We start from the raw sequence: 25,404 nt of genomic DNA on the forward strand, positions 1-25,404 counted from the left end.
TCTTACATTCTCGCCATGCACACACGCTTACTCCCATACCGTTGCATGGGAGTAAGTGAGTAGTTCTTCTAAATCTCACCAGATTTTTCATGGCTCCAAAAGGACATGTAGTCGACCACCCCTGCAATAGATTGATCAACCTCTCCTGTATGGAATTAGCATAAAAAATACAGCTCTAGAGACCAAGCATGGAACCTATTCAAGCTGCTTCAGGCCTACAGTATAAGCGAGATGATGATCTCACAGTGGATGATAAAATTTATCTCCTGTCATTTAAGATTCATAACATTCTCTGCCCAAAGCAGGATTTCAACCCAGTCTGTTGGTTGAAACAGCAACTTGGTCAACCAGGTTGCAGATTGTGCAAAGTTAGATATAGGGTGATAAGGAACAGTTTCCCTATGGAGTTACTGCAAAAAGGTATGAATCAATTGGTGCTGTGGAAAAATTATAATGGATGTCAGCTCGGTTACAAATGCAAAGAATATGCATTTTGGATTGAAGAGATTCTAGATGGTATACTATATTTGTGATTTTGCTTAAAGAAAAACTGATGAAGCTAGAAATCTCATCATCATCCATTTCCTGATATGAATCCTCAGGGGGATGTAGGATATGATAGTACTAAATGAAAAGTTACACCTTGACTAACTTCTGATCAACAATTTTCCTCCAAATTAATCTGTTATCTGTCAAGACTCCAACATCATCAGAGCTTATATTTCTGTAATTTCTAAGGCACTTTATCAATCCACCTACATCTTGATCTTCTTCTGTTTTTTTCTGCCAACTTAGCAAAGAACACTTGTTTTGCTAAATTTTCCTCTCCCGTTCTGCTTAAGTGCCCATACGATCCGAGAATAGTTCTGCTAACATTCCTGAATGCGTTAACAATGGCAAGTTCTTTCCTAATATCCTCATTTTTTTAATACGATACTGCCATTGATGCTATCTGTTCACTCCACAAATCTTTCTCAGAATTCTCATATCTGTAGCCTCCAGTCTTTGATCAAGTGTCTTATTTCTAACCCAGCTCTCAGATCCATATGTTAAAATTGATTTGAACACTGTCTTTTATACAGCCAATTTAGTGTTTTGACTAATTTCTCTCTTATTCCATATAAATTTATTCAGTTGACTTCCTACTATACTGGCTTTGTTGATTCTGTTGTCTATTTCCATATTTAATTTACCATCTTCAGTAAAACACTGTGCCTAAGTAGCTGAAATGTTTTACTTGTTCTATTGGTTCTCTCACGATTCAGTTGATATTTTCAACGTTTCTGTCTGTTTTCATTGTCTTGTTATTGCCGATTTTCATACCAAATTTATTACAACAGTTATTCAATTTAATCAGGGAATCTTGCAGACTTGTAGTGGATTTATTCAGAAGTATATCATCTGCATAAAGTGAAGAGCTAAGATTAAAATCGCCAATTTTGATATCAGATATCACTTTATCATAGATATAGATAATGAATTGAGGAATAAAGGTAGTTTAAATTGAAGAGATTCAAGATGGTATGCTACATTTGTGATTTTTCTTAAAGAAAAAACTGATTTAACTAGTGGTCTTGGAGTTATTATTAAATAATAAGCACATCTCTGTGGAATCAAAACACTCATTGCAATAGGTATATACCCTAAATGTCACAATACCTATCATTCTGCATTATAAATTTATTCACAGTACTTATATTCACAGACAATACATTCTATTCACACACACCCCCCATTCTCCATGCCAAAAAACAGCTCCTCACATTTGTGTTCACTACATTCTTAATGCAGTGAACACAAATGTGAGAAGTTACTGAATTACCACTTGTTCTTATCATATAAATTAAAGATACCAAGAAATTATATACTTGCCTTAATCCTTTATCCAAGTATAAGCGAACATAGTTTGCAAACAAACAAACTATTTCCTGAACTGGGGTAACTCGTATATAGAAGCTAATGACTTCACATCACTTGCCTTGGTACCAACCTTGGTATCACCTCTGGGTCTGACTCCCACTGATGAGACCTCAATAAAGGTCGAAACAAGTCTGGGTAGTGACCCTTCTGATAATGCATAGCATTATACATATCTGTGAGGATATGTGCTTTGCGTTATGGGATACTAAGGAAAGTGATGTGAAGTCATTAGCTTCTATATACGAATTGTCCCAGTCCTGAAAATAGTTCAGGTGCAAACTTTGTTTGCTTACACTTGGATAAAGGATTAAGCCAAGTATATAATTTCTAGGTATCTTTAATTTATTGTATAATCAAGTGCATAAACTTCCAACTAGCTTGTTCTTATCTTTACCCTTTGAAAATTCCCTCTGATATTTGTCTTAATATTTTGTCCCAATCATTTGTCAATGTTCTGTGACTTTTACACTTCACCATAACCTGCATTCATAGCCCAAAAATTAACAAAACTACCTGCCTCAGCACCATTTCTAAGCTTTCTATATTGCCAAGTAAATTAGGCAACCAGATTCTCTCTCTCTCTCTCTCTCTCTCTCTCTCACACACACACACACACACACATACAGTAGACCAATTATGTCTGAACAAAGCCTCATACAAGAGAACAATTCTCTCTAGTCTGCTTGTCAGTGACTAGAGAAAATAGGAATTGAAATACTCTATATTATGTTGTAAAGTCACTTTTGCAGTATGTTCCCAGAACCTCAGTACTTTGGTTACTGTCACTCTGAGATCCCTCTGCTACTTCCAATGAAACATACCCCCTCCCCCACAAAAAAAAAAAACACTAGATAGCCTTCTGTCTCAGTATTCCGAAATGCAGAAGAACCATAAATTTAACTTTGTGTTCCTCCTTAGTGCAATTAGAAAAAACAACATGGCAATGCATGTCCCTTCAACTGGAAATGACCTGAGCTTGATTCTCATCATGACGAGAGGAATCTTTAGATGGGCTTTTTTCAATTGAAGGTGAGTTAGTTAAGCTTGCATGGAGGTAGCAGGGTTGTTGTCCTGGAAACTTGGGATTTTCATCCTGCATACAGCAAATCAGCCATGAGAAGACATACAATTTAAAGACAAAAATGCTATTGTCAATGGTAGTAAGTAGTAGATGGCATTGTGTGTTTATGGTATTCGTGGTGTTGCAGCAGTGGTAGTTGGAGGATTAAGTATGGGAGATAGTGAGTTGTGTATAGTGGAGTAGCATGCCCTCTAATGATGAGCCCTTGGATACATCATGTAATAATAATAACATATTGTACTTATATCCCCCCCCACCTTTTTGATAACTTCTGCTGGCTTTGCATTATCAACAGACAGTTGAATATCTGTCCCCAAACCATCTGTTCGAGGAGAGATATCATTTATTTACAGGTTTAATACTACACTAGTGTCCAAAATCTAAGGATGAACACTATGTCTGAAGATTACAGCTGCAAATTCAGACAAATCAGTTTGTGGCAGTTTGTATAACTAGCTGTTTCGAGTAGAAAGCAGGTACATAGTAGGTACACATTTATATTTTCAATTCGCTCACAAAGGAATCACATGGTAGCACTCAACAGAACAAAAGGCTACATTAAGCAAACTGTGTTTGAAGGAAGCTCTTTTTGTGAAGGAATTAAAGTTGCAAACTTCGATGCTTTGTAATGTCTCAAACACATCATCTAGATCATTTTATATAGGGTCTTGGGTAATAATAAGTATAATAATAATATTTTAATTTCCCGACATTTCGACCTTCACATTAAGGTAATCATCTGGAGTATATACAAATATACAAGTACAAGATGAGTTACATTTCGCATAGTATGCTGAAGAGACAATGATTTGATCAACGGTTATTCTGCTGGTCTGACCTCTAGTGAAAATAAAATAAAATTACAGTAAATAAATGAAATAAAATAAAATAACTACATCAAAGCTATATTCTGTTTAAGACAGCATCAGAGAAATATTCTTTCATATAGATAGTTTTATCTATATGAAAATGTTATATTACAGTAAAAATGATGTCCTAATTTAACATGACAATTGTTATCGTAGATTTAGGATGCTGGATTACCTATGGTTCTATTTAAAATGAACTCTTAGGGAGAAAGGTTAAGTGGGTAGAATATGTGCCTTCCATATGTTTGGGATTTTTAAACCATCATTATTGTTAACACGTTCGCTGCCAACTACGAGTATACTTGTTGTTGGTATATGAGCCTCACAAGCCAACTACGAATATACTCGTATGTCAATTACCAACCACCTATACCAAGCACAAGTTAACCCTTAGTATAGGTACCTTAATTTGGACCCTTCACTTGTGAATAAAGCGAAGAGCATGTCTGGGGGCTTGGTAGAAGGGAAATAATTTCAGCTAAAATATAGTATATTATATATGTGCCTCAGAAACCAACTACGAATATACTCATATGTCGATTACAGACCTCCTATGCCAAGCACGAGTTAACCCGTAATTTGTAAATCAAATTAAAACTAATAAAATCAATAAAAATAATAAAATGAAATCAATAAAATATAAACCCATTTATTCAAATTATGAATGATACACTTTAAAACAACAATAACATGTTTCGCATCGTTGTTTATTTCGTGTACATACTTGGCATGGCTTTGTCAGGCGATTCTTTTTTCTGTAGGTGGTAAAATTTCCAAATAATGAAGATCCCGAATCCTGCTGATATTCTGTGATGCTGTAAGATCATCCATTCCAACAAAAACTGAGATAAATTGATCTTTAAATTTTAATGCAGCATTGCATTTCCAGTAATTATATTATAAAATTTATGCGCATTTTGAATGTATATATCAGAAATACGTATTGCCAATTTCTTTGGCCATCTAATTGTCTTTCTTAAGGTGGAATAGTAAGAAAGCATTTCATCAGAAAGATCGATGCCTGACATACCCAAATTATAGTCCCTAATGATATTTGGTTTTAATTGAATTTTACCATTCCGATTTCTTGCTTCAACCATTTCAAATTTGTGCATATTTGAAATGGAAAGAACTTCCCTCTTATCATTCCATTTGCGATGATGAATTCATTAAATTCATCATTTCTCATATTAGCGTAAGCTTCTAATTCTTTATGAGTAAGTTTTCTTTTACTGATCATGGCAAAACTGAAGGTTTTTAGAGACTAGACGCAATAAACACAGTCGTCAATGCATGTAATGGTGGGGTGATACGAGATTACTCGTAAACGTGTGGACAGACTTATGTGTTCGTCGAACATGTTGTTTATTATTTTAACGGTATAATAGAACACAGAAACTAAGTAAATAATTAATTTATTAACTTGATACTGATATTTCGCTGGTATTATAACCAGCATCTTCAGAGCACAAAAACACTGTTTGTCACAATACGCGAGACTAAAACAACATGGTGTACTTAAACAAAATTGTAGCAGCAACACAAAGACTAGAGTCCTGATTTTGGCGCCCTCTATCTGAAAAAAAAAAAAAAAAAAAAAAAAACGCTATCATATATTACTAGAGTCCTAGAAAAGTGCTAGTTTTTTCTTAATATGACTGTCTCCGAGATCGTCGGCAAGTTAATACAGCCATATTTGTTGAGATTTGGAGTGTGTTTTAGGGCTTCTGTCGCCTCTAAGAACAATCTCTCTGATTTATATGGGTTTCTGTGTAGTACTTTTGTGTTTTTCCAGTTGATTCTGTGTGCAGGGGTATCCAGAGCATGGTCTGCTAGGCCCGACTTCCCATAATGATAATTCCAGACGTATCGTTTATGTTCGCTGATGCGGATATTCACAGTTCTTCCTGTTTGACCATAGTAGGCTTGATTGCATGAGCAGGGTACATGGTAGACTCCTGGATGTGATAAAGGAGGAATGCTATCCTTGGGTGAGCGTATGAGGGTGGCTAATTTGCTACATGGTCTGAATGTAGTGCGTAGTTTATGTTTATTGAGAATTCTTGAGATCTTTTCGGATGTGCCTTTAATGTAAGGGATGGTGACTGTTTTGTTGTTGTTCTCTGTGGTGGATGGTGGGAGGGGTTTCTTAGGAGTGTTTAGTATTTTGTTTATTTTATGTGGATTGTAGCCGTTGGCCAAGAAGGTGTGGCGTAAGTGAGTCAGTTCAGCAGTAAGAGCCTTGTCATTGGAACAGATTGCTCTCGCTCTATGGGTTAGCGTTTTTAATATGCCATATTGTTGAGAAGGATGATGGTGTGATTGTTTGTGTAAGTATCTGCCTGTATGTGTGGGTTTTCTGAAAACTGAAAATGATAAGGAACCATCTGGGAGACGTGTGATGAGTGTATCCAGGAAGGGCAGACAGTTGTTGGCTTCCAGTTCCATAGTAAAGTGGATTTTTGGATGTTGGCTATTTAAATGTGCTAAGAATGTTATAACTCCCAAGCAAGTTCCAAAAGCCGAAATAATCGCGTCCATCGAACAAGGAATTTACGACCTGCCTCCAACAATAGCTAACAACATACGTTTAGATGTGGCCAACATCCTAATCAAGTCCAAGCCTCCCAAAAATAATATCCCACATAAGGAATTCATTGCTATAAAAGAGCTACACAACAACAGCCAGATTACCATAACAAAAGCAGACAAAGGAAATGCAACCGTGGTGATGGACACAACTGAATATGAAAACAAAATGCACACACTATTACAAGATCAGTTAACATACAAAATTATAGATCGCAATCCCACCAACACACAAAAGAATAAGGCACGAAAATTATTAAAAAAAGTCACTTCCTGGCCCAAAGACACAGTTAACAAACTCAAACCCTTCCATGTTAAAACACCGAGGATCTATGGATCACCAAAAATTCACAAACCAGGCATACCCCTACGCCCAATTGTGGACAGTATAAATAGTCCCACATACAAACTGGCTAGACATTTAGCGAAGCTACTAGCCACTCTCACTAACAATTCTCCCTCCTTTGTCAAAAATTCAGCACACCTAAAAAGCATCTTACAACACCTCACCCTAAAAAGCTCAGACTTAATAGTAAGCTTTGACATCACTTCACTATTCACAAATGTACCACTAATAGAAACCCTCAATCTACTGAAGTCACACTTCCCCCCTGATATATTTGAACTATTCAAATTCACAATACATGCAGGATATTTCACATGGAAAGGGAAAATATACAAACAAATTGATGGGACAGCCATGGGCTCCCCCCCCCAGCCAACTTTTACATAGAACACCTGGAAAAACAAGCAATCAATACAGCCACTCTCAAACCAACACTTTGGCTACGCTATGTTGATGATGTGCTTGCTATTTGGCCACATGGCCCTGAGACATTGAAAACATTCTAAGCACATTTAAATAGCCAACATCCAAAAATCCACTTTACTATGGAACTGGAAGCCAACAACTGTCTGCCCTTCCTGGATACACTCATCACACGTCTCCCAGATGGTTCCTTATCATTTTCAGTTTTCAGAAAACCCACACATACAGGCAGATATTTACACAAACAATCACACCATCATCCTTCTCAACAATATGGCATATTAAAAACGCTAATCCATAGAGCGAGAGCAATCTGTTCCAATGACAAGGCTCTTACTGCTGAACTGACTCACTTACGCCACACCTTCTTGGCCAACGGCTACAATCCACATAAAATAAACAAAATACTAAACACTCCTAAGAAACCCCTCCCACCATCCACCACAGAGAACAACAACAAAACAGTCACCATCCCTTACATTAAAGGCACATCCGAAAAGATCTCAAGAATTCTCAATAAACATAAACTACGCACTACATTCAGACCATGTAGCAAATTAGCCACCCTCATACGCTCACCCAAGGATAGCATTCCTCCTTTATCACATCCAGGAGTCTACCATGTACCCTGCTCATGCAATCAAGCCTACTATGGTCAAACAGGAAGAACTGTGAATATCCGCATCAGCGAACATAAACGATACGTCTGGAATTATCATTATGGGAAGTCGGGCCTAGCAGACCATGCTCTGGATACCCCTGCACACAGAATCAACTGGAAAAACACAAAAGTACTACACAGAAACCCATATAAATCAGAGAGATTGTTCTTAGAGGCGACAGAAGCCCTAAAACACATTCCAAATCCCAACAAATATGGCTGTATTAACTTGCCGACGATCTCGGAGACAGTCATATTAAAAAAAACTAGCACTTTTCTAGGACTCTAGTAATATATGATAGCGTTTTTTTTTTTTTTTTTTTTTTTTCAGATAGAGGGCGCCAAAATCAGGACTCTAGTCTTTGTGTTGCTGCTACAATTTTGTTTAAGTACACCATGTTGTTTTAGTCTCGCGTATTGTGACAAACAGTGTTTTTGTGCTCTGAAGATGCTGGTTATAATACCAGCGAAATATCAGCATCAAGTTAATAAATTAATTATTTACTTAGTTTCTGTGTTCTATTATACCGTTAAAATAATAAACAAGAGATTACTCATAGTTGGCGTATGAAACAAAATTCTGTCTGATAAGCCGGCTATGAGATTGCTCGTAGTGACTTTGAAGACGCAAAAGTTCTTGGCGTGTGAGAACAAACTATGCCTGAGGAGCGTGGCAGTGAGCATGTTAAGATTAGGTTGATTGATAAGAATCTAACGGGCCTCCTTAAATTTACGTTCATACCATGTTTTGGTGTGATGTAAACAACAGGTGCTTTTCCAGTCAAATCTATGTAAAGTGTTTAGGGCATGATCTCATATTCTCAAAGTCATGAATGTGGAGCTAGTTTAACCAAACATTATCCATGAAAATATCTATAGATAAGGCAGAAACAGAATCTATGAGAAATGACTAGACTGAGTCTGTCAGAAAGGAGATCACTAATTAATTGGCTTATCTTCTTCTAGGTATGCCACTCCATATGTGAAAAAAATATTTTGTTCCAAGATTGGGCTTTTGGATTTGGGATTTATACAATGCCAGCAATTATATAAGTGAAAAGTAATAGATTCAACAGAAAAGTTTTGATGGCTTAAGATGCTGTGGTTAAGATGGCTTCATGCCAGGAAAGGCTGTAAATTAAAATTACTCAAGTAGAGAGATCTGATTAGAGAGTAGAGAAGTCTTTGTTTAATAACATTGAAGTTCATCACAAAGTTATCCTTGCTCCACTGGCTGATAGGAAGAAGGTCAGAGTTTAAGTCATTGATTATGGAAGATCTTGATCTTCTAATGATTGTGCACTATAAAGTTTATCAAAATAAAAAGTTGAATGGAGAGCACTATCCTCAGCAGAGCTATGGATAGGATTTGAGTTCTGTGAGAGATCATTTATAAAAATGGACAAAAATACTGATCGAAAGTAAAGATCCCTGGAGTGCTCGAGTGTTAAAAGAGCTCTGAGGAGAGGATCTTCTAATCATGTCATGTAGAAAAGAAGCTTGTGACTGTTGCAATTGCTGGCTGTTGTCCAATTACTCTCACTGAAGTGGGAGTAATTGGACAGCAGTTTTTAGCTCACTTTTATCACGTTTTTTGGGAACGGAATGAACATAGATTTGTTTCTATGTTGTAAGTCAAGTAGGAAAGATTGGTAATATAGGAACACCAATTTTTAGCACAATAGGAGGGATACCTCAGGACTATATATATAATTTATTTCTACTTCTGTTATTTAGGGGTCATCTGATTTTTTTCTGACAAAAGACTAAAGAAAGCATGAAGTGGGCTATTCATCGTAAATAACAGAAGTACAAATAAATTATATATATAGTCCTGAGTTATCCCTCCTATTGTGCTAAAAATTGGTGTTCCTATATTACCAATCTTTCCTACTTGACTTACAACATAGAAACAAGCCTATGTGCATGAGGCAGAAGAGAATAATGATGTTCTTCCGGAAGTCGCCCTTCTTTGGGTGATACTGCTATAATAAGGATGGGTAAGAGTGGCAGCATGGGATAACTGAGAAGACGCTGAGCCCAGTGATCCTGGTAAGGGGCAGATGATTCTGTTGACATTTGAACAGGAGGAAAGTTTTTCTGTTGGGCCCTTTCAAAATCGGTTTTGGATTTGTTGATAGTTCTTTGTATCTGTGGCAAGCTGTAATGCAGGCTAATTGTGAAGTTGGAGATTTGGTCTTTAGCCACTTATTATATGCTACATTTTTTTCATGTATTACTGAAGGCCTTAATTCCAATAGAATTATTTATATTATTCAGTCAGCATAGATGTTTAGATCAGGAAAACAAAAACAGCAATCAGACCATGAAAATTAGAAGACGTAGAGGTTATTCTATTTTGCACCATTGTAATGCCAGAGGACAAGGAGGAGAACTAACCTCCAAACAGTGTATTTGGAAGGAAAGCTGGTTAGGAAAAAACTCAATGCTAACAGGATGGTGATAGTTATCTGATATTCTGATAGGTAGTGGACGCTTTTTATTAGGTCACTGCTAATAGCATTGTCATCACTGCTGCTTGATCCATGGAGTTAGAGAACAAAATTTTATTCTCCAAGAAAGATGATATCACTATGAGGGTGGTCTGAAAAGTTCTCAGCCTTGACCACAGATGGCAACACTATCGGCAAGATTTTTTTTTCTAAGTTGGTACATCTGTCATAAGCATCCATGTGAAATTGCAAATCATTCTATCAAGTAGTTTGTTTTATACAGCTGTCTGAAGCAAAAGTATTGTCTGTATTCCCTTGAAATGGATAAAATTGAGTATCATATGGTTATAAAATTCTTTGTAAAAGAAGGTTTAACACCAAAAGAAATTCATTTGAAGTTCATAAAAGTTTATAGACACTCTCTTCTCTTTCGTTTTCAACAATTAAGAAATGGGCTGCTGAGTATAAACATGGCTGTGCCAGCCATGAAGATGATCCACCTGAAGGACGTCCAAAAAGTGTAACAAAACCAGAAATCATTGATCAAGTGCATGATATGGTATTGGATGACCAGCGAGTCAAAATGTGTGAAAAGGCATTTCAAAAGAATGCGTAAGATATATTTTGTATGAAGAATTGCAAATGAAAAAGCTTTGTGCAAGATGGCTGCTGCGCTTGCTCATAACAGATCAAAAATGCACTCCCATGAAAATCTCTGAACAGTGCTTGGAGCCTTTTAACAAGAATAAAACTGATTTTGTGTGTCAATTTATTACTATGGATGAGACTTGGATTCACCATTACACACCAGAATCCAAACAGCAGTCAAAACAGTGGACAGAAGCCAGTTGTTCAGCACCAAAGAAGACAAAGTCGTTCCATCAGCAGGAAAAGTCATGTCATCGGTGTTTTGGGATGCTAAAGGCATTTTGTTTATTAATTATCTTGAAAAGGGTAAAACAGTAACCAAGAAATATCATTCTGATCTTTTAACCAGACTAGATGAAAAAATTCGTGAGAAAAGATCCAGTTTGCAGAAGAAAAAAATCATCTTTCATCAGGACAATGTACCTGTCCACAAAGGTGTTTTGGAATGGGAAAATTAAGGGATTTGCACTATAAATTGTTGGAACATTCACCCTATTTCCCAGATTTGACTCCCTCTGTAATCACTTCTGAGGTGATTGCAGCTGTAGAGGGGTATTTTGCAAATCTTACTGAGAACCACTACAGGGATGGGATGATGGTGCTGGAGTATCACTGGAATAAATGTATTAGTCTTAAGGGAGATTATTTTTCAACATAATATAATTTCGAAATTATAAATTCATTTTTTAATTGATAGGTTGAGAACTTTTCAGACCAACCTCGTATTTGTGCATTTAGACTGCAAAAAATCAGGCTCTAGAGATAAATAATCAATCAGTTCATAGTGAATGTCAGAATTTTGAGAGTGGTAGAAACAGCAAATGAATGCAGCATACTTTGGTGAGGAATTTTTAAGCTTGAGCAGATCGCTGGGTGGGTTGAGTGTCAAGGTTTGGCATTCTCTGACTTTTATGTCAGGCACATATGCCAGTTCCTTCCATTATAAAAGTGGCATATGTGCCTGGATAGTTTAGAACAGTTAAAGCAGATATTAGTTATTAAAATTGCCAACTAAGTTATGTTAGCAGTAATAAATCCTTTGAGTGACTGTAAATTGTAATGTGCACATCATTTATGCTGCTGTCAAGGCCATGAATGTTGGGGACATTTATGGCCTTGGATTATGGAAACTTTTTTTTTCCCATGTATTATTGATTAGTTTTGGTTCAATGGTTTTGTTGATTTTGATTATTTTTGAGTGGATTTTGTTACTTTTGATTTTTTTTTTTTTTTTTTTTTTGGTTGTATTGTAATGGATGTAGTGAGATGCATTGTATTGGAGATAGATAATAACATGAACTTCAGGAATGTATTGCAAAAGTTGTAAGATATGGAGATATATCATATATTTGGGAATATTAAGGATAAGGAGGTGATATTTCCATTATATAGGGCGCTAATCATACATATCTGCATTTCTGAGCAGATTGGGTGATAAAAAAACATTAGAGAGGGGGAGAGAGAGAGAGAGATACTCAACATTTTAATGTCTCAGGACATTAAAATGTTGAGTATGAGGATAGATTAAGGAAATGTGCTCTGCAGAGCATGTCAGATGGGAAGAGAAGAAATAATATGATGGAAAGACGTACAAGTTGACCATACTTCTGTCAAGACCATTTCTCATTCTCTCCACACATAAGATGTGGAGAGAATGAGAGGATATCCTTGAAAAGTTTATATGGATGTCAATGGAAATGAAAAGAAGATTTTTTGCAAGGTTAGTGGTGAATAAAGAATGGAATGCATTACAGTAGCTGTGAATTCTCCAATACTGAATGTTTTTAATGCTTGGTATGATAGGTATATGGTCTGTGAGAGTTTGGCCTCCCACGGTGAGTCTTTTGAATGCATGGATCACTAGAAATACTACTGTTGATCAGTAAGAATAATTATTAGTTAATTCACACATGTATATATATCTCTCAGTTATATAAACTTCACACCAAACTATATATCCAACCAGCAAATGAATTCAAATAATTGAGATATTATTGTGCGTATCCATGTATATGTAATATATTACATGTAATAATTCATATTCTGTACTTTTTTATTCTTTTTAGGAATTTGGGAAATTTCTTTCTATATGTGAACATCTCGGGGATAATGAAGGAATTTGCCAAGCATATCTCTCTCTGTCTCAAGTATATGAAAGGTTAGTTTTTGTGTGCATTCCCAGGCAGTCAGCATGCTTTTTTCATGAAGTCTAGCTATCATTCTCCATTCATCCATATCATACATCTTGAAAATAGATGAAGTAATTTTGATGAAATTTAATTAACATTTAATACCGAGAGAAAATCTTTGAGCAATTTTAATTTTTGTTGAAATCAGGAAATAAGAACTAAAATAGTAGTTCTTATTTCTATTATTTTACATTAGCAACCTGTTTGGTTGAGCAGATAGTCTGTGTTCTCCAGCCAGCATGAAGGTTTGAATCCTTCTGTGATCCTGGATGTTTGTGAATGTGTTTAGATGCTATATGAAGTTCGTCACCCAATGTGAGATCATCCACCCTAAATATTAGAAGTCTGAAATGGTTTGAAATTTGTGTTGTGTTGTGTACGGCGAATATATTTATATGACTGTGTGTTTCTCTAGTGACATATTGGGTGGTGAATTTGTACATATGTTTAGCCAATATTTCTAACAATAATAGAACACCCATAATATATTTGTTTTGTTATTCTCTTTATGTAGTCACTTGAAAGAGCATACAAGCGTGAGTGTCCATGCAGTTAGTCTAGTGGCTGTGCACTTCGCAAACATATGCCTGGGGAAGGAGTGACCTAAGTTCGATTCCTGTCAGTGATGTGAGGAGCTTAAGGATCTTCCTTTGCCATAGCCAAGTTAGCCAGTCTTGGGCATGGACAGCAGGGTTTCCCCCCCCGGTTTATCCTGGGGTTTTTTGTCGGTGACATGAGGCACTTAAGGATCTTCCTTAGCCATAGCCAAGTTAGCCAGTCTTGGGCGTGGACAGCAGGGTTTTTTCCCCCAGTTTATCCTGGGGTTTTTCCTCCTGCAAACCGGCCCCGTGAACACACGCTTTGACAGACATGGAATACCACCAGGAATAAGGAGCAACCAACCTATTCCCCAGGATTATTGGTTACGGAAGCTTACTCTGTAAAATGTGTAGGCCTGCGCAAAAGCGTAACATACGATGAGAATGATTATGATTAGTCTCTAGAGCAGAGTTTCCAAATTATCTAAAACCTTTTGCCCTACACATACAATAGGTTTAAAACTTTTTTGTTCAGTGGGAATTACATAAAAAAAGAGACTAGAATACATTAATACTTTTAATAGAATAATAACTGCCTTTACATGAAAAGGACAGATACATTTTCACTGAGCCAGTGATGCAAGTCAACTATACAGAGGAGTTCCTTCTATGGACTGGTGATTTTAATTGCTCACAGGATCTGCTTGTATTGTTAGTGCAGCTCTCAGTGTTTTGCTTTCATGTTGAATGCAGTCTTTACAAGTTACCAAATATACGAAATTGTTAAGTTGATGTTCATTTCAGTAGGTGTGAAACATTTGGACTTTATAGCTTGTTTAAATTTGCTGAGAGACAGAAAAGGATGCATGCATTCTATTGAAAGTAAATTTTTTTGTGGGTCATATTATTGCTTAATATAAAGAAATATCTTGTACATACAAATCTCACTGTAGCAAACACTATTATAACAAAATCACACACTATAATTGAGGCTGTGTGTGTGTGGGGGGGGGGGGGGGGGGGCTTATGTTTCACCCTGCGGTCCTGACCAGAGCCACATACAAAGACACATAAGCACAATGCTGTTCTAACTAAAGAAAATTTACTGTGGCAAACTATTCACTTTAACAGACTATTCCTGTGATTTCTACAGGTTCACTGTTGTGTGTCGACTGTATTTGATCTGTTTTTAATGAATTTTTTAATTTGCAACCAGGTAAAAATGCTTTATACATCTTTCTGTAATTCAGAGAATTTTAATATTAAAGTGATACACCTTTTTACTAAGTATATATGGAAAATATCACTTCTAGGTTTGGCTCTGAGTGATGACATTGTAATAATGTTTGTCTTTAGGCCTGATTTTTGGAGTGGAGTGGCTCTGCTTAGTGTTAGAACCACTCCACTGGTTCTACCACCAGTAGAATTTTGCCTGTCACTGAATGGAGCCACTATGAGAGCGTGATGAGTTTTGGAGTAATCTTTTGGCTCACTCAGTGAGATTTAGAGTAATCTTGTAGATCAATCAGAGTTTTTGGGAGAGGTATCCCCCACCATTGAACTGTACCTCAATAAAGATTGAAACCAGTCTGGGTAGTGACCCTTCCCATAATGCTTATCATTATAAACACCTAAAAGGATATGTGCTTAACATGATGGTATACTAAGGCAATTGAATTAAAAATGCCAAGAAATTATATTCTTGTTTAATCCTTTATCCAAATATAAGCAAAGAAAGTTTATGAGTTTCTTCACGACTAGGCTACTTATATATAGAAGCTAATGATTTGCATGTAGAAGCTAAGGCAATTGATAGTCATCAGCCTCTATATAAAAGTTGCCTAGTCATGAAGATACTTCACTTGCATAGTTTATTTGGACAGAGGATAAAATAAGAATGTAATTTCTTGACGAGTTTAATTTAATCTCTCAAAGTCTTTGCAAAATCTAAATATACCACTTTATATTAATTTCCCTTATTCAATCCATTTATCATCCATTTATCACCTGGTTGTAAAAAAGTTAAATAGATTGCTAAAACATGATTTTTTTAGCAAACCCATGCTGTTCATCAAAGAGAATGCTGCTGTTATCAATTCTGGATCTTGGTCCTATCCAACAATGCTAAAAAGACATACAGATTTTCCTGTAATTGAAAACTTTGCTTCCTCTATGAAGCAGAACAATTTGCTCTCTTTTCATTGCCTTGGAACTTGTCCCATCCATTGTAAAACTCATGCCAAACAAGTACATTAAGGTGTCAACTTCCAAGAATATTCACTCAAAACACACATTAATATATCATCAAGCCATACTGCATTATTAACATGAAGTTTACTCAATTTCCTATATATCTACTGTGCACTGACCATCAGTCCTTCCTCCCTCTCCACCACACTCAACCTCTGCATGTTATCACATTTATGAGGAAGAAATACCTTTATAAACTGCCTCATTTAATATCTTAACTGTACACTCTGTAGTGGTTATCATTCTCCCATTTTCAATATTATAAATTAACGATACCAAGAAATTATATATTTGGTTTAATCCTTTATCCAAGTGTAAGCAAACAAGTTTGCACCTGAAATATTTTCAGGCCTGGGACAACTCTTATATAAAAACTAATGACTTCACATTATTTGCCTTATTATCCCATAATACAAAGCACATCTCCTTGCGGACATGTATAATGCTATGCTTTAATCCAGAGTATTTTAATAATACGGTGGGAAAACTTTTGGGTACCTGCATATGAAAATATGATTTCTGCATCACTTCAACCTTAGTATCACCTCTAGGTCTGGCTCCTGCTGACAAGACCTCAATAAAGATTGAAACCGGTCTGGGTAGTGACCCTTCCCATAATGTATAGCATTATACATGCAATGCATTATGGGAAGCACATATCCTTATGGGATACTAAAGCAAGTGATGTGAAGTCATAAACTTTTTTATACTTAGTTACCCAGTCCTGAAAATATTTCAGGTGCGAACTTGTTGCTTACACTTGGATAAAGGATTAAACCAAGTATATATAATTTCTTGGTATCTTTAATTTATAGCATAACCAAGTGGAAAAACATTTTCAATATTATTCCACTACATTAAGGTGTTGATAAGGCTGTAGCTTCAAATTATTGGCTAAATTTGTATATCTGGAGTTGTGGTAAAGGTACTGGAAAGATTGGTGAGAAGTAGGATACAGAAATGGGTTGATAATAGCAATATTCTCTGTGGTTATCAGCATGAGTTTGTTAAGGGAGATCATGTTTTACTAACTTACTTATGGTACTATATAAGGTGACAAATACCTTGGATAGGGGAAATGCATATACAGTGTGGTGTACTTGAATTTTGCAAAAGCTTTTGATAGACTGCCACAACAAACTGTTAAATAAATTGAATGAGAATTGGCTATGAGATAGGTATCAAAAAGTTGTATATGGGGTGCAGTATCCCGAAAGAGGAAGGTCACTAGTGGTCTACTGCAGGAGTCAGTTTTGGGACCATTGTTGTTCAGTTTGTATGTTAATGATATTGGGTGGGTTTAAGTAGTGATATGCAGATGATGCAAAATTAGGGAGAGCAATGCAGAGAAGCAGATGTTATGATCTTACAGGAGGACTTGAATAGATTGCATGAATGGCCAGGTAAGTGGAACTGTCAGTTCAGTGTTGCAAAGTATAAGGTTTTGAAATTTGGTAAGCAAAGATAGGATGCAAAGTACACACTTGGTGGGGAAACTTGAAAGGAAGTAGAAGAGATGAGAGATCTAGGAATGATGGTGAACAAGGACCTGAAATTCAGGGGCCACATTCCACAAGTTGTGAAGATGTTACATCGGATAATGGCAATGATGAAGAGGACCCTGACATGCAGAAATAGAGAGGTTATGATGCCATTGTATGAAGCGTTGATCAGGCCTCATATGGATTATTGTGCACAGTGCTGGGTTTTCATGATGACAAGGATATGTTAGAAAGGATCCAGAGAAGATTCACACAAAGGTGGTCAGTGGTCTTTTGAATGTAGAGTACGAGGACAGATTGAGAGAATATAAGTTGCAAAGCCTCGTGAATAAGAAGAAGGGGGGGGAGGATATGATTGAGACATATAAACTAGTCAGGGGTTGTTATCAGGTTGACATGAAGGAGATATTTTTCATAGAATAGGAGAGGAGGATAGAACAAGAAGCTCTCGCTTGAAACTGTGTAAGGAGAAAGTTCTTTGCATGGCGAGTGGTTGGTGAATGGAATGCATTGCCTGAGTGTGTTGTGAATATAGACATTGAATCAGTTAGATGAGCATAGTGTGTAATAGTGTGCACCTCCCATGATGAGTCTCTTACCCCATGGAGGTCAAACGATGATAATAATAATTTTCCAACCATAGTCATCCTTCTGTAATCATTCTTTCTTCTACTGGCCACAGATAGAAAGAACTCTCTGAAATTGTTTTGGCCTTATTAGCTACTTTTTTTATGTGATTCTCACTCACAAAACATTGTAAGCCTGTTCATTAGTACTGTGAGTAAGGTAAGGTGTTTTTTCTTTTTTCTTAAATTAAACTCGATAATTTTTTGGTATTTTTATTTATTTTTTACAGTCTGGAAACTCTGCTCTTGAGACCACATATGGAACTTTTTTTCAAGCCACGTCAGGCCTCCAGTAAGCGGGGTGGTGGTTTTTTATTGGGTGATGAAATTCGTTTTTCCATCCAAAGATAATCGCAAACACCCATGCCTACATTAGTACTGTAAATGAGCTAATGTGGTTTTTTTTTTCTTTTTTTTGTATTTGTCTTTATTTTTTACAGTCTGGAAACTGCTCTAGAGACCATACACAGAATGTGTTTGGGCTCTAGAGCAGTGGTGGTCTTATACTGGGGGATGAAATTCATTTTTCACCTAAAGATAATCACAAATACTTATGCCTATGGCAAGATTCAAACCTGTGACCAATTGGTTAGAGAGCTGATATGCTAACCACTCAGCCAACTAGGTCAGCCATATTGCTGTTCATACTGGACTTTTGCTATTCTTACCGAAAAAATCACCTTCCTTGCCTGCTATTTGTACTCCTCATACAACTGATTATTACCACTCATCCTACGCTGCCTCCATAATGTTTTTTTCTAGATGCGGGCAAGCAATCTGAGCGAAGGTTTCATGTACTACCCCAAATATGAAAACAATATTCTCTGATTTGGCAGATACCAAATGAATACCAAGCTTTTTGGAAACTGAAGATCCTATGGATGTGATGTGTTTATGAGAGGATTAGCTAGAAGTGCAAGTCAAGCCAAGAAAAGAAAACATCTTGGCTGTTGAGCAAAAACCTTAGCACCCTATTTTTTTTTTTCAGGAAATATGGCAGGACTGTCTTTTGGTATCATTAAAATTTATTAAATTATCTGAGCATTGCAAGGTTTTACAAAGAAGAGGAATGGAGTGTCATCAGCAAAGCCATGAATACGAGATTGGTCATTAGTGAGAGAAGATCAGTGATGTATAGGAGAAAGCACAGAGTCTTTGGGTACTCCAGCATTGATGGAAAATCAGATGAGTAGGAACCATCCACTGATATGCAGTGAACAACCAAAGAGAAAGATGACAGTCACTCAAAAGGATAGGATGGAAACCATAAGATGGCAGTTTGAAAAGAAGTCCATGATGCAGATTTGATCAGATTAACTAGAAATATCAAGAGCAACCACATGAGATACATCCAATGTTTCCATGGCCTGTGTCTGAATTTGGGTAAAGTTAGTAAGGAAGTCTGCTATAGAATCAGAATGGTAGAATCCATACTGATGATAACTAATTAACTAGTGGGTCTCTACTCACTGAATATTCTAGTTGTGGATGACCTTCTCCATGTTGTGAGTGATTTGTGAAATAGTGAAAGCTGCTTTGGAGTTTTCGCTATCATTTCTACTATTACTGCTTAGTAATGAAAGAAAGGCTGCTTTGGAAAATTTGTTGTAAAACAAAGTTTGGATACAAGTTGGGAATTTTAAGTGGAATGGGGGAATAAAAGCACTCATCCCAGAATTAATAATTTCAGTTATTAGATCAGAATAAATGCTTAGATCTAGAGAGTGAAAGTACTGATAGGTCATAAAAAGAGGCAGAGAAAACTCTTTAATCATATCAATTGGCACCATTGTAGTGCTCTATAATTTGTAGAATTGTATTGTAGAACCTATAGAACAAGAAAAATATTGCTGGTTTGAGAAGGCCATTTTTTGTGTGGATGTGTAATTTGATATTCCTGTGAGTTTTTTGATTAATTAAGTGTTTTTAGAAGGTATTTGTACCATATTATTGCTTTTTACTGATTTTATTGTATTTAGTATATCTCCTGACATATTTTAAGACATATTGTAAAAAAGAAGATACCAAAAGCCCAGCAGAACAACAGCAGTGTTAATAGCTAAGGATAATGATAATGTGGAACCAGAAATGAGAAATTTTATATTGGTGATATAAATGAAGAAAAATTAACATATGAAATTTTCAGATTAAAGGGAATTCAAAAATTGACCAAGGAATTAGAGAAAGCAGAAAAACATTTCAAGATCTAAAACAGAAAAGAAAAAATAAGGAGAACAATAAGAGGAAGGAAAGCATAGAAATTTGCAAGATATTAATGAATCATAATAATGATAATAAAATAAGTCAGAATATAAGAATTCATGTAGAAAGGCTTATATGCTAGTTAAACATGATAACTAAATACTTAAGGGATTGACAGTTTTTTATGTGTCATGGTGTGTTGCCAGTGCCAGTATAGTATGAGAGCACTTTGGCTAACTATTTAGCTAGTTATCAAGCTACTTACCTCCCCCTTGAATACAATCCCACCAACTCACAAATTAGAAAACTCCATAGGCTCCTTAAGAAGGTCACTTCTTGGCCTGTGGAAATTACTAACAGACTAAAACCATATAACTCTAGACCCCCCCCCGTATATATGGGCTCCCAAAAATACATAACAAAAATGTGCCATTATGTCCCATAGTGGATGGCATTAATTTCCCCCACTTACAAACTAGCTAAATATTTCGCCAAAGTGCTCTCACACTATACTGGTAACACATCACCACACATAAAAAACTCAGCCCACTTCAAAGCCAGTATAGAAAACCTTACACTCCAACATAATGACATAATGGTCAGTTTCAACGTCTCCTCCTTATTCACAAATGTCCCCCTCAAAGAAACCTTAGAGCTAATCCAAGCTAAATTTCCTCCCGATATCTCAGCCCTATTTCAGTCCGCAATAAACTCAGGCTATTTCGTTTGGCAGAAAAAATTCTACAAACAGATAGAGGGGACAGCCATGGGTTCACCACTTTCCCCACCCTTGGCTAACTTCTTTATGGCTTTGCCTACCATATGGTTTTGCTACGTTGATGATGTATTCACTATTTGGCCACATGGCCTGGATACACTCCTCATCCCACCAACCTGATGGAAACTTGGTTTTCTCAGTTTATAGAAAACCTACCCATACAGGCAGATACATTCACCAACAATCCCTCCCACCCTCACAACAATATGGAGTTATTAAGACACTATTCAACAGGGCAAAACTAATCTGTTCAAATGACCAAGCCCTAACTACTGAACTAAATCACATCCTTAACACTTTCTCAGCCGATGGCTACCCCCCCCCCAAAAAAAAAAAATACAAAAAATACTAAAACCAGTTATCCACAATTTACCTCTCCCCTTCACAAAAAAAGATTACTCTAAATCCATCACCATTCCCTACATCGGAGCACCTCAGAAAAAATCAACAAAATCCTAAAAAACATGACTTGACCTCTTGTTACAGACCATATAGAAAATTGGCATCCCTTATCCGCTCCACTAAAGACCTACTTTGGCCAAACAGGCAGGACAGCAAATATCAGAATCTCAGAACATAAGGACTGCATCTGATTTCACCAGTACAGCCACTCTGGGCTTGCAGGCTATACTCGCCACAGAATAAGGTGGAAGAAAGCCACAGTAATACACCGCAGCAAGTTCAAATATGAAAGACTATTCATGGAATCAGCCTCAGCCCTTAGGAACATGCCAAACCTCAACAAATTTGGATGCATGAGACTGCACCAAATTTGGGAAACATATATCAGAAGAACTTCAGCCCAAAGGCCAAGAACACCTAATACAGCCGCCAGGGGGCACCATCAGGACTTTAGAAAAATGGTAGCTTCCTTGCTTCATTTCTCATTTGCTGTTATGTAGTACTTGCGTGCACGTGTCTTTATCTTAAGTTCCCATGACGATGGCAACGTGACATTGCCGAAATATCGGAAAGTATATATTAAAGTTAATTTAATTTATATTTCTAGTGTATGCTGTAATTCCTTAAGTATTTAGTTATCATAGAATATAAGAAGAAAAAAAAGAAATAATATGGTACAGTGATTCCGTAATTAAATTTGCATTTGTTAATATAGTCACTGCATTGAGTTTTCCAGGAGCTATAATAAGGGATGTAACAATGACAGTAGAGAAACAAAAAAGATAAGTAAAGGAGATGGTAGTAGTGCTTATCAGAACTAATGATTTAATCAGTGATAAATATAGTATGAGAGAGGATATGGTAGACTTGATTAGCAAGTAAAATTGGTTAATTTATTACTGAGATATGATAGTAATGAGTTAAGGAGGGCTGTGATAGTAAATGATTCAATGTGCAGACATAATGGGTGTGAGGTTTTTGGATGTGTAAAGTAAGTTTGATAGTAGAAAAGACTTGTGTAAAAAGGATACCTGCACTTGAACGGATTTGGCATCAGGTGCGTAGAGAAATTATTTATTGGAATGAGACCAAATGCAGAGTCAGGAACACTACATCATCTTGAGAGAAACACTGAGGGTATGCAGACATAATAGTGATATGAATGTCAGCGAGCATGGTAATGAATCTACCAAAGCTATGGACTCGGGTTTTGGCATTTTGATTGTCTGGGAACAGAAAAGAGATAGTTGCCAAACAAGTCAACAATGACAACAACAGATGTAAGTATACAAAATAGCAAAAAGGTAATGTGTTATGTCTATACACAAATGCTAGGAGTATTAGAAACAAAATGGTTCAGTTTGTTGTTTTGGTGAATACATTGTGTGCTAAAATTGGTGGCATTGTGGAAACCTAGCTCCTTGAGTTAAATGTAGTAACTGGAATTGAGTGTAAAGGATATTAGAAGAGATAGGATTGGGTGGGGGGGAATGCTACCAATGATATCAGATTACTTGAATCCACTTAGGGTAGAAACTCATGAAAGCAATAATGGTAATAATGTTCTGTGTGTAGCAGTGAGTTTGAGGCCATCTGGTGCAAAGTGGAGGCTAACAGGATGAAATGTATGATGAGGTGTTACTATAGACCTGGCAGTTCGGCTGCTGGGAACAAAGAATGCATGGCCAAATTTCCCTGATGGGTACTAAATGAGTACTTATTATGAATCTTAAATTATCCAAATACTGATTGAGCAGCAAAGGAAACTTATGATAAGAATGAAGAAGAATTTATTGAACTGTTGCAAGATAACTTTCTCAAGCAACATGTGAAAGAAGCAGTAAGAAGTCATTAATAAATTTAGTTTAATCCTTTATCCAACTGTAAGCAAACAAAGTTTACACCTTAAGTATCTTCAGGACTGAAGTAACTCGTGGTAAAGGTGGACCAAGCTGTCATCGCTCCTTGTCTTAATATTTTTTAAAATGAAAAGCACATCTCCTTGCAGACATGTATAATGCTATTATTATTATTATCCAGGCCTCCATGGATTCAAAAGACTCATCATGGGAGGTCCTTCCTAAGAAACACAAAGTCTATCAAGACTCATCGAGGGGAGGTCCTCCATAAGAAACACAAAGTCTATGATACCACTCCTTAAACTCATTGATCGCTCTCACCACTCCATCAGGCAATGCATTCGACGGTTCAACCACCCTCCATGCAAAGAAACCACTCTTCACCCTCTTGCTCACAGTTTCCTTTCGTAACTTCCAGGGATGGCCTCTTGTCATCACTCCTTTCTGCTGTTCAACCAAGCGAAAGAACTCCCCAGTGTCAACCCTTAACCACCTTTCAACAGTTTAAAAGTCTCAATCATATCACCTCTCCTTCTTCTATCCACCAAACTCTGCAGTCCACATTCCCTCAACCGATCCTCATAACTAACATTGTACAGTCTTGAAACTATCTTTGTTATCCACCTTTTTACCCTTTCCACAGTTAATTTATCCCCTTCAAATCCTGGGGACCAAATCTGAGAACAATAGTCTAAGTGTGGTCGAATCAGAGTCTTATACGAATGAATGATAACTCTTTTATCTCTGCAGGTCAGTGTCCTTCTCATTATTGCAGCAATCCTCTGTGTTACGTTCACCACCTTTGCAATGTGTCCCCTAAATTTCAGGTTTCTATCAATCATCAACCCCAGATTTCTTGTCTCCCCTACTTACTCCAGTATAACTCCTCCCATAGAGTATGTATGCAGTGTCCCATCGATGTTTCCCAAACCTCAAGACCTTACATTTTGCTGCATTAAACCGATACCCCATTCATTTGTCCATCTATCTAGCTTATTCAAATCCTCTTGCAGGGCTGCCACATCTGCACTATTACTAATAATCCTTCCCAGCTTTGCATCATCTGCAAACAACTGAATATCCCCTTGCAATCCACTGACAATGTCACTGATATAAAGGTTAAACAATATAGGTCCCAATACTGAGCCCTGTGGGACCCCACTTGTAACCCTCTGTCTCTCTGAAACTGCCCCCCACCATACACAACTCTCTGATACCTATCGGACAGCCAATCCTGAATCCAGTTGACAAATCTGACATCCAGACCCATGTCTGGATGTCAGATTTGTCAACTTAAGTATCAGCTTAAGTATCAGCTGCAACTTAAGTATCAGCTTATCATGTGGCACCCTATCAAATGCCTTTGCTAAGTCTAAGAAAATGGCAGCATATGCCTTTCCCTCATCTAATGCTCTTGTAACTTTATTATAAAAGGCTAGCATATTGCTAAAACAAGAGCGCCTCTTCACAAATCCATGTTGACTCTCACAGATAACATTACCCTCATCTGCCCAATGTTGTATACGGTCCCTCACTACTTTCTCCAAGATCTTAACAACTACTGATGACCCACAAACTGGCCTATAATTAGACACTTTCAGTCTGCTACCACCCTTATGCAATGGCACTATCTTACCTTCCTTCCATTCAATGGGCACCTTTCCTGCAGCCAGACTTTCATTGAAAAGCCAGGTCAAAGGCACTGTCAGTTCCCTAGCACATTCTCTCAAAACTCGTGGTGAAATACCATCCAGTCTTACAGCTTTACTGATATCTAGAGTATTCAGTTTTGAAACACACTCTCCTCCTGTATACCTCTACACCTCAAACCTGCCCTATCCCTCTAGTTTTAAAACTGACTCCTCCAGGATGAAATACTCCAATAAAGTGTTCATTGAACAATTCCACTATGTCCTCTGCATCAGTCACTCTATTCCAATTTTTATTCCACAATATCATTCTTTCACAGTCATTTCTCCTCCTACTGGCCACATTAGCTAAAAAAACTCCCTAGGATTTTCTTTGGATCTTAGGGCCAATTTCCTCTCATATTCCAGTTTCGCCTTC

At 36.9% G+C, this 25,404-nt stretch overlaps 1 protein-coding gene across 2 annotated transcripts in view; it reads left to right on the forward strand.

Annotated features, from left to right (window-relative positions):
* Positions 1-25,404, forward strand: part of LOC150100350 (tetratricopeptide repeat protein 29-like) — a 267,893-nt gene that overhangs the window by 161,815 nt on the left and 80,674 nt on the right. For both annotated transcript variants that reach the window (XM_090402521.1, XM_090402520.1), the window contains exon 8: positions 13,057-13,148. In XM_090402521.1, the coding sequence (XP_090258647.1) occupies positions 13,057-13,148 (92 nt within the window). The remainder of the gene's footprint in view (positions 1-13,056; positions 13,149-25,404) is intronic.

Source organism: Typopeltis vanoorti, chromosome 13, assembly GCF_054136105.1.
Source record: "Typopeltis vanoorti isolate ZY-2024b chromosome 13, IOZ_Tvanoo_1.0, whole genome shotgun sequence".
In the NCBI taxonomy this organism is placed as follows: domain Eukaryota; kingdom Metazoa; phylum Arthropoda; class Arachnida; order Uropygi; family Thelyphonidae; genus Typopeltis; species Typopeltis vanoorti.